Source organism: Amphiura filiformis, chromosome 8 (assembly GCF_039555335.1).
Source record: "Amphiura filiformis chromosome 8, Afil_fr2py, whole genome shotgun sequence".
Lineage (NCBI taxonomy): Eukaryota > Metazoa > Echinodermata > Ophiuroidea > Amphilepidida > Amphiuridae > Amphiura > Amphiura filiformis.
In genome coordinates this window covers 37,668,428-37,679,879 of record NC_092635.1, presented here as the reverse complement: position 1 = coordinate 37,679,879, position 11,452 = coordinate 37,668,428, and the positions used below count along the sequence as shown (strand labels likewise).

At 38.2% G+C, this 11,452-nt stretch overlaps 1 protein-coding gene across 1 annotated transcript in view; it reads right to left on the bottom strand.

Annotated features, from left to right (window-relative positions):
• Positions 1-464: 464 nt before the first annotated feature.
• Positions 465-11,452, bottom strand: part of LOC140159003 (uncharacterized) — a 97,217-nt gene continuing 86,229 nt past the window's right edge. The window contains exons 5-6 of the mRNA XM_072182311.1: positions 6,868-7,559; positions 465-1,852 (exon numbers count right to left, since the gene is read on the bottom strand). Of these exons, the coding sequence (XP_072038412.1) occupies positions 1,717-1,852; positions 6,868-7,559 (828 nt within the window). The 3' untranslated portion in view covers positions 465-1,716. The remainder of the gene's footprint in view (positions 1,853-6,867; positions 7,560-11,452) is intronic.

Below are 11,452 nucleotides of genomic sequence, written 5' to 3'. Positions count from 1 at the left end.
TCGCTAGAAGTGTCAATGGGGTTTTCGCAGTGAAAATAAGGTTCTTCACAACTTAAGAGTTCCACAAGAAACCCCTATTTTATATACTTGAAAAGGGTTCCTAGTACACGTATTACATACTACTGAAACACAGGAAAACGCTATTTAAAACACCACAGATTTTATATTTTCAGATAAATACATAAAATTTTCTGCCCGTGCAACTTTGAGATCGTACTTTGAAGAACCATAGTGTGGCATATATAGGGACAAACTTGAAGAACATTTAAAGGTTCAACCAGGGAACCTCTATTATTATCGGGAATTGCATGCCACACATGATCGCACACAAGGTCGTAGGCAATCGGTGGGACCTCATCTGCCCAGAACATATTGACCCAGGTCAGCATACCGCCATATCTTTCCCGACATGCTTAGTAGCCAAGTCCGTAGAAGAGTGGATCCACACACTATGTACACAAATATACATTTGGCCACATTTTATTATACGATTAATACGAATTTATTAAACATGGTAACAAATATTCTCTAGCAAATCGGTTATACGGTGGAACTGGTAGGCATATTATAAATTCGGGATATTAAATATCTTCCTGAACAGCCAGATCTGCGCATGGTCAAAGACGAGGATAGACGAGTATCAGACCGACGCAAACTGGCTTAGTCTCCACATCAGCCAGTTTGGTTCCGCCCCTCCACAGGGAGCGTAACCTGTGTAGGAGACTCGGTCGGACCTGGTGGGACCTCATCTCTCCCCATCGAAAAAAAAAATTGTGATCTATAATCCCCGACATTGCTCTTATGAACTGACATCCACCTGGTTCAACAAAGAACCTTTTTGATAAGGTTCTTCAAAGAACCCTTATCGTGAAGGTTCTTTGAAGAAACGCGAGGTTCCATACGAGACGAACCTTTAGAGGTTCAATAAACAAAAAGAACCTTCGTGAAAGAGTTCAAAGAACCTGTCACAAACAGTATCCCTGACAATGCAATGCTCTATTTCAAATAGAGCATCTTTTAATATACCGTTATTTCTTGGTTTAGAGTAAAGAAGTAGGTAAAATAAATAAAATTATCAGTAGATGTACAATTAGTAGTATTTTTTCATCAATTTTAGTTAAAATAAAGTTAATTTGCATATTTAAGTCAAATTTTTAAAAAATTGTTAGGAATTGTTTTGTTATTTAAATTATTTTCCTCCCGGTGGAATTTTTTTTTCGTCCGGTGAAAAATTGTCAACTTACATGTAGCTCATGTCTGTCAAAGTAAAATTTCCGCCGATCTTTTATAAAATCACCATGAACAATTTAGTCCTTAGTCTGTCAAATTCGGAAGGGTTACCAAAGCCTGTGTTGCCTGACTCGGCAACATGCTGCCTGATTTGGCAGTACTTCCTGATCAGGCAGTCGGACCGGAGACCCTTTAGAGGTTCATTGAAGCACCTTTTTGATAGGGTTCTTCAAAGAAACCAAATGTAAAGGTTCCCTTGAGGATTCCATATACGAGACAAGGTCAATGACCCTTAGGGGTTCCAACTTGCACCCTTTTTTTTCTAAAAGTGTGTATGCGTGTAGACATATCGCATACTATTTCAACGACGTTTCTTCGGGGGGCACTCCCATATATTGACATACGTCATGTGCCTATGAAAAGACCCCGGTATTTTTGGCAAATCCTACACCCAATGACCCCGTTTTTTTAGTAGCCTACACTAAATTACCCCTTTTTTGAACAATTAGTCCTTAAAAATGAAAACACACTCTTAAATCCCGGGTTCGGGTTCCGGTTCCGGTTCCGGTTCCGGTTCCGGTTCCGGACACGCGTCTCCCACACCGTCCATATCCGTGTCAGTCTGTAATTAAAGTTTTATGCGGATAAGTTAATTAAAATGATAAATTGCAAATTGCAGATAATTAATCACTGGTCTTAATACCGAAACCCTCCACCATAGGGATTTTGGAAACAACAATTTTTTGAAACCTTACCCATAGTGGGAATTCAAATCAGGTTGTTTGTTAAAATGGAGACCCTTAATAAACGGCAATGGCGCTTTTTTTTTCAAATTGGCTGCCAAAATCCCATACAATTGCATCTTTCAATGCCATTGTATTTCAAAATAGCAATTAGAAGTCATTTTCATTTTCTTTGCAAATATGGTGTAATAATACCTCAAACCTACTTTTTTTTTTAATGAAAAGCAATGACGGAAGGCGCTTTTTTTTTCAAAATGGCCGCCAAAATGCAGTCACGTGCAAGAATTATTTATTTGCTTGTACTAACTTTGCTAATGCCTTGATATTTGAAGGTTCTGGACACTGAGAAAGCTTTTTGTCATGTGATTAATGCGGTCACCAAAAAGATTAAAAGACCATTACATGGTATCAATACGCGAATTCGATCCAGTGCGTATCTTCCGTCCACAATTAAATAACATTATAGTACAGGGCCCAATGTAGATCCCGTTGATATTTTCGTAGTACTGGGAAATAATTATTCATATATATCAAAATAAAGGGTACAGTGTGGCCTTTCACACTAACATGCCTGTTTTTCCTTCCATCTTGACCTTCTTATATGAGTTCAAAGGTCAGTTTTTTTATCAAAATTGAGCTCCTAAATGGTATTAAGCATCTCCCAAGTATAAGTTAGAAGTTCTGAGGTAGCAAGGCAGCAGGTACATATGTCTAGGAATTTAAAATAGCCCATAGTGAATTCAAATTGGCCGCCGCTTCGTCATAAAAGAGCAAAAATGATCGCGTTACATAAAAATAAAAAATCCTTTCAAAAGGAAATGGGCATAGCAAAGGAAACTGTCAATGATGTAGGGTATTGTCAATGTGATATAAGTATTGGGAATAATATAATAGTATATGAATGATTGAACAGGGACACACATATCACGTATGGACACGGAAAACACTGTGACAATACGTAGTGTATTGTCACGGTGAAGACCGTGCTTGGAAGAGTATGCTGCATGCTAGCATACGTATTGTCACGGTATATACCGTTGTCAAAATACCACGTACTTTAGTACAGTAATAACGCCCTCTGTTGGTCATAATTACCTATTTTCAACGTAGTGAAGAAATATTTGAGATAATATGCGACCCCATAGAATATAAAAAGCAGAATATTGGTATGTTAAAAATCAAAATGAGGTATGGGGCTGACTGGGGGTGGCTACAGGGCGTTATCTCAAAAGACAATATTGCTAATGTAATATTGTTCAAGGTTGCGCTGCAGGCTTATAAAGAAACAATGTTGCTCCAAAACAATAGCAAACAAGCTTAAACTATAAATTAGCCCCCGATAGAGGGCAGGGCCTGAAGAATGAGGGAAATTATGGGGTAAAGAGTAAAAAAAAATGTAACAGTAGGCCTATGAAATGGGTGACGAGCTGTCCGTAAATATAACAGAATTTTCGTTATTAGTTCGTCATCCTTAAGGTTACTCTTGCTTTCTTGCCCTGCGGGGCCCTTATATTGGGGTCCCACTTGGAGTGTTTAGTCGTCGTATGGGAGTCGCCGGCCTCGGGCCTGCCGGCCCTGCGGCCTTGATGTTTTTGGTTGATACTAGGCCCAACAAACAACAATGAGTAACCTTAAGGGTGACGGGCTGTTTCTAATTTTAAAAAAAATTAACCTTAATGTTAAAACATTGAGTAACCTTAATGTATTGACCTTGAAATGTAACTTCTAAAAATACTAGTTTTTATATTCTATAGTGTTATATTACCTAAAATATTTCTTCACTACGTTGAAAATACGTTTTAAAGTGAATTAAAACCAACAGAGGGCGCTATTACTGTACTATTACTGTACTAAAGTATGTGGTATTTTGACAACGTTATACACCGTGACCATACGTATGCTAGCATACAGCATACTCTTCCAAGCACGGTCTTCACCGTGACAATACACTACGTATTGTCACGGTGTATTCCATGTACAATATGTGTGTATTGGGTCATGAGAGCACATGAGGCAGATTACATTCCGAATACTATAAGAATGTCGTTCTGATATCTAATAATATTGATGTTTTGAAATACGCGATATAATTTAGCCTACATTGTGTAGCAAATGATTAGAAATTGATATTACAGGTCTCGAATATGATGTATTTTAAGTATATAGCTGGGACGAAAAGCCAAGCCAAGATACTGTTTTGCCTCCAAAACACCCAAAAGAAATAAGTCTTTCTGGAAAAGAAATGTGTATCATTAAGGGATGGGGTATGAACGTTTGGACAGTATTTATTGCGGGACATTAGAGCACATCAGACATATCGAATTGCATTCTGAATACGAATAATGTCCTTCTGATATCAAATAATTTAGATTTTTGAAATTCGGAATGTAATACACATTTTATGGCAAATGATTAAAAATTGATATTTTTGATATTTAACAGTACTCGAAGTAAACTTTAAAAATCTGATGATTTATACTTAAAGTGTATGTAGGTGGGATGAAAAGCCGACGATCAATTGAACATTTTGACCTTTCGTATTGGAGATATGGATTTTGTTCCCAAAACACCAAAAAAAAAATAGATCTTTTGGACAAAATACAATGCTTTGTAACCCACCACTTGAACAAGATTTAGCAAAGGACCTAGATGACGAAGGATGAGATACAGGGTAGACTAGACTGGAGTCTGTGCGCATCAGCAAGTGTGCCAACTATATATTATTTGCTGATTGTAGTTCCTGCAAGCTTGAGAAGGTATATAGGGAGGAAATATCCACTGCTGATGCTATACCAGGTTCGTTGATCAATGATCAAAAAAGGCCTCCAGATCAAGTGTATACAGTATTAACGCCAAAAGACAAACCCAACGACCCTGGAAAACATTTCTTTAGGCAGTTATCTTATAATAGCAGTCTTGTTTGCAACTTTGGATGAGTTCAGTTCAGTAACTTTGAAGTAAACTAGATCAAGACATTTGCAAAGTTAGCAAAGTTACAAAGACAAGTAAATCATCACTGTATGGCTGAGCAGATAATCCCCCTCCCCCCTCCCGGGACTGCTCGAATTAGGCAGAACAACTCGATATACATTGCAGTTTGCATCCCCGGAGGGTACATCATACATTTTTGGTGGGTATGCTCACCTGGAATTTTGAAGTGGTGGGTCTTTGGCAGCTGACGGCGCGCGAACGGCATACCGGTAAAAGGGGGTCTTTTGGAGCTGCAAACAAGTGAAAGGAAGTCTTTTGGAGCTAACAGTCAAAATCAAGGGTCAATTTTGGCTTTTTAGCTGCAAATCGCCTGAAAAAAAAATGTGACGAATGAGCAATTTAGGGGTCTTTTAGAGATGAAATTATCAAAAACAAGGGTCTTTCAGCGCTTTGTTTTGGTAAAATTCGGGGGGTCTTTGGGAGCTGCGTGGTCCAAACACAGGAGTCATTCCGGGGGAGCATACCCGTATGGTCATTTGTGTTGATTGCCTCCCGGTTATGTATCTTCTTTTTCAACTCAAACAAAAAGGGCGATACGATCAAATTTATGACATTTGTATACATGCAGATAAATAGTGCACATTTATGCGGACTGGTAAAATGACGTACTGGGAAAAGAGAAATGAAATACAATATCAATTGCTATTTTTAGTAGATTTAAGTTATTAAAAGGCATTTTGGAGGACATTTTGAAAGAACATTGCTTTTCATTTACAAAAGTAGGCTTGAGCTAATATTAATATTACACCATATTTACAAATAAAATAACATAATCTAACAAAAATTTAAACACCTTTATATTTGATTTTGCCAGCCATGTTGACGTTGAACCCATGGTCGACATTTTTGGAGAGAACGTGATTGCAATTTCCAAAAATTATTGTCTCCAAAAATCCCTAGCGGGGTTCAGTTTCGAGCCTAGGGCTAAAATGATATACATAATTTACAAATAAAACGGGCTTAAAAACAAATAACAACCCAGAGGTAGAATAAAACAAATAGAAGTTTCAAACAAATAATAGAGGTTCATTAAGGTTAAATACCACTAATAGGCCTGGGCGATACGTTGAAATACGATGAGTAACTATTTGTTTTCATGGCATTCGAAAAGACTGCATTAAAATCGCTGAAATTGATCAAGAAATAAAAAAAAAAAAGTACTTTTTAGAGTTTGATGCTTCAAAATGGCACATTTTCTCTCATTATATGACATTTTTGATGTAATAGTACCAAAATTCATACGCACGGCTTCGGTTTTTAGTAAATAGTCGCCCTATCATATTGTAACTTTCAGCTTCGAGGGCGCACTGTCATTTTAAGGTGTTTACGGTTCAGTGCGTTAAAACAAGAAAAGTCTCAGGTCAACCTATGTTGAATTTTTGATCATTTCGCATCTAAATCATATAGTTTCACCTGATATTGAACTGTGAGAGTTCTGAATATGAGAAAATTCCACCCGAAATTAGGCATTTTCCCATTGAAACACGTGTAATACATAATTAGTGGTATTTAACCTTAAAAGGCTGATGTTGAAATTGACAAACATGAATACCGTTAAACCCCGTCTACAAGCATATACAGTGCTTCTGATGAAAGCTAAATTAATCCAGGCGCCATTATGGAGTTTGAGCAAATAAATTACAGATCCAAGAATATACAAACTAGTATTATTGTAAGACCAATCTATTATGATTGGCATATTTATGCATGTATCGTATTAATTAAGCTTCCATCCAAAACACTATATGCTTGTAGACGAGGATTTACGGTATTACAAGCAAAATAAATCTAACACATCAGAGATAAGACATTGCTATATTCTTGAATATATAATTGTCACATACACATGTCTCTGTATTACTTCCTGTTTACCGGTTTTCCACATGAGATTTATTTTACTAACCTGGTCAGCGTTGGAGTTTTCGGGGCAGTTATCACACACGTTGCCAACGACGTCGCCGTCTCCGTCGGCCTGATCAGCGTTGGAGTCGTCGGGGCAGTTGTCACACACGTCGCCAAAGCCGTCCCCGTCTCCGTCGGCCTGATCAGCGTTGGAGTCGTCGGGGCAGTTATCACACACGTCGCCAATCTCGTCGTCGTCTCCATCTGCCTGATCAGCGTTATCGACGCCAATGCAGTTATCACACACGTCTCAATCTCGTCACCGTCTGCATTTACCTGATCAGCGTTACCGGCGTCGGGGCAGTTGTCACACACGTCTCCAATCTCGTCGACGTCTGTATCGGCCTGGTCAGGGTTGGCGACAGCGGGGCAGTTGTCACACACGTCTCCAATCGTGTCGACGTCTGTATCGGCCTGGTCAGGGTTGGCGACAGCGGGGCAGTTGTCACACACGTCTCCAATCGTGTCGACGTCTGCATCGGCCTGATCAGTATTACCGTCGCCGGGGCAGTTGTCACACACGTCTCCAATCGTGTCGACGTCTGTATCGGCCTGATCAGGGTTGGCGACAGCGGGGCAATTGTCACACACGTCTCCAATCCCGTCGCCGTCTGCCGCATTGGCCTGGTCAGGGTTGGCGACGGCTGGGCAGTTGTCACACACGTCTCCAATCCCATCACCATCTGAGTCAACCTGTAATTATTTTATTTCATTCATGTCATTCGGACAAATTCATATTGACCTTTGACCCCAAATGGGTCATGTCAAATTTAAAGCCTGGGATTCCGAGCTTATTTGTTTAATTTTCCAAGCAATGTGTGTCAGAGATATAGCATAATCAGACTAGCTATAAAACAGTCATCAATCTTTGCCTTATCAATAGAGGTGAGAATCCTGTTGTGAGTGGCCAACCACAAATCCCCAAGCATCCCCTGAGGCACTAATATTTAGCACATTTTATGATAAATCAAAATGTTCTGCACAGTTAAATCAAAGTATTCTGGTGCTTAATTTGCAAATGTTCTTGTGTACAAATCCAAATGTATTTCGGTATAAAGATCTTAAAGGCCAATATTGGAATGTCATCTTTCCCTGGGTAAGATCTGACACCAGGCCAGCCCATGGCCAGAGGGTTTGTAGGTTTGTTTCACCTTGAAGGCAAGGATAGTCATGCAAATATGGGACAACTTTCCCCTAGGCCATCTAATATGCCATGAATTAGTTGGACTACAACTGGTATCTACTGGTCAGTTTATACTCCTATTTCCACATCTGTTATTTTTATATGGGCCTTTAAACATACCTCAATGACGTTTCGTACTGCACCGTAGTGCTTACTCAAATTGACTGATCAAAACAGGCAATATCAAGTTCACATATAAAAAGTAGAAAACAGTCAAACTGCCTTCCTTGACACTCTCATCGTTAAAAAGCAGGATGGTTCAATCAAACTCTTAGTCTACCGGATAAACACATACAGATCAATACAGATCACTTCCTATCTCATCACCCACTCCAACACAAACTCAGTATCATTCGTCCGCTAATGGACAGAAAGGACAAAGTTATTACGGAAGAGGCAGACAAGCTTGTTGAAGAGCACAAAATCAAAGAAGCCCTGAAATTATGTGGTTACCCTGAATGGGCATTTAAAGCTGTTAAGACTGCCAAGAAAAAAAGACCAGTCGCAGACAACCACCAGAGGCATCCCAGCAAACACAAAACGTTTTCGACATCATTCTCAAAAGGTTATAAAAAGTTGTCAGAAAACGTTTAAATGTCGGGTTTATATATAAAGGGTACATTAATGGTATAAAACGTTTTCATAACATTAAATAACATTTGTTGGTAATTTACTGCACAGCAAACACAAATGTTTTACAGAAAATATTTAAATGTCGGGTTATATAAAGGGTATAAAAACGTTTTAATAACATTCCAAAAACATTTTTAAAAACTTGGTACAAATCATTCTAAACAGAATGTTATTTTAGGGTTGAAAAAATATTTTGCAAAAAATGTTTGCCCAAAATATTTACAATAACGTTTTTAAAATATTTTCACGACCTTTATATAACCCGACATTTAAATGTTATTAAAACGTTTTGTAAAAAACATTTTAAGAACATTTCTGTGTTTGCTGGGTGCAAATATTTTAACATAATGTTATTTAAGTGTTGACAAAATATTTGGCCAAAAATGTTTGCAAAAATAGTTTACAATGACATTTCGAAAACATTTTAAAAATATTGTTGTAGTGTGTTTTCATTCAAAACGTTTTAAACGATTTCATGACTTTTATATAACCCGACATTTTCATGTTATTAAAACGTTTTTACCTAAACCAAAACCCAAAATATAACTTATTTAAAATGTTTTAAAAACGTTTTTGTGTTTGCTGGGATGGTTATCCTCCTCACAAAGAGGGACTTTCCCAGCGAGCAAGACGCGTGCGCGTGTTTAAGAAACATGGTATCCAGCCAACATTCAAGCCACGTCAGACCTTTATGAACATACTGGTACACCCTAAAAGACATGCGCGACATACTACAAACATCGGAGTGTGTCTATGAGATTCCTTGCCTTAAGGTGGTCCTACACCCCTGGATAAATTTGTGATTTTTTAAGCATTTTTCTCAAAAAATAATAACACACTGGTAACAAAAGTTATGTATATTATAGGGGCAAGGAATCCAGTTACAACACTGGAATTTCAGTGACTCAAGACAAGCGGTACATAATTTATGATAAGAAAGAGGTACCGCGAGAATGTACCTCATTTCTTAACAAATATAATGAACCACTTGTCTTGAATCACTGAAATTTCAGAGAAGTAATTGGATTCCTTGCTATCCAGTGTGTAGTTATCTTTTGAGAAAAATGCAAAATTAATCACAAAATTTATCAGGGGTGTAATACCTATAATTGAAAAAAAAAAATCTTACATAGGGAAATCGCGTGGGTATTCGGAACACGCCTTAACGAACATAAGACTGAAGGATGACAAAGCCTCTAATAAAGCTTTCACAAGATCTCAGAAAAAAGGCCTCTGTCGTAGGAGAGGTAACCAAATCAGCCATAACAGACCATGTAGCAGAAGAAAACCACGTAACTGATTAGGAAGACGCAAAAATCAGAATCAGAGACAATGAACAAAATAGAAAACGAAGACATAAGGAAGCCATCTTGATCCGGCAAAGGGGGCCAACACTTTCAACCGAGACGAGGGCAACCACTTCCTACCCACATTTCTGACCAATTACTCCACTCCAAAACGCCACCAACGTGAAGTTCCAACAGGAAACAGACGAAGAGTGTGAGAGTTGATCAGTCAATTTAAGAAAGTACTACGGTGTAGTACGAAATGTCATTGAGGTATGTTTAAGATCTTTATACCGAAATACATTTGGATATGTTCACAAAAACATTTGCAAAAAATTATGCTGGCCAGAGGCATCAATAAGTGAGCAATTAGTGGTTTGGGCCCAAAACTTTTTAGAGTTAACAGGCTATACGTTTCTTTCCTAGCCGGTCTTGAAATCTAACTGATTACAAGCCGACGACGAACGTCGGCTTGTTCTGTCTTCTTCCAATTCTTTCTTCTTACAAGCCGACGTCAAACGTCGGCTTGTGCTGTCTCTTCTCAATTCTTACTAGCCGACGACGAATGTCGGCTTGTTCTGTCTCTTCTCAATTCTTCTTTCTTCTTACAAGCCGACGACGGAACGTCGGCTTGTTCTGTCTTCTTCCAATTCTTTCTTTCTTTCTTCTTTCTTTCTTCTGGCAACCAATCAACTGCATCTACCTCCGCAATGGATTGACAGATTTCAACCAAACTTGACCCAAAAGACCACTGGGCTAGGCCAAACCTTCAATTTGACTTTCACCTTGCTGTGATCTTTGACCTAGCTATAATGGTCAAAAATGTGATTTCACAAAAAATGCTACTCCTTCTACAAGTTACATGCAATGATCATGTGACTCATGCATATGAATCAACATGTGGCAGTGCTTAAAACTTGTCAAAAAGAATTGAGGTCAAAGGTCATTAAGGGGGTCATTTCCGGTCTGAAAGCTAAAAATATTCAAAAAATCACTGTCTTTACAAATTATATAGCAGAGAGTTGCCATTAGCACACATGCATCGCTACTAGCCAGGGTCTTTAGGATGCCTACAGTTTTGGGGTCAAAGGTCATTAAGGGGTTACTTCCGGTCAAAAACCAAAATTATCAAAAATGTTCAAAAATTTTTTATCTCAAAATGTAAAGAGACCAGAGTAATATAACCATCATACCTGAATCAGTGTTACCTGATGTATGCATGATATTTTTATTTTGGGGGTCAAAGGTCATTAAGGGGTCACTGCCTGTTTTTAGCTAAATAACTTTAAGAATTTTTATCTCAACAACTAAACATGCTAGAATTTTTTAATTAAAATTTTAACAATGCATTTTGTCGGTGTACGTTCGGGTTTTTTTCCATTGAGGTCAAAGGTCATTAAGGGGTCAAAAGGTCAATCAAAAATTTAAAAAAATCAAAATCCATGTATAAGTTCCGATTAAGCTGAAATTCACCAGGAACATTT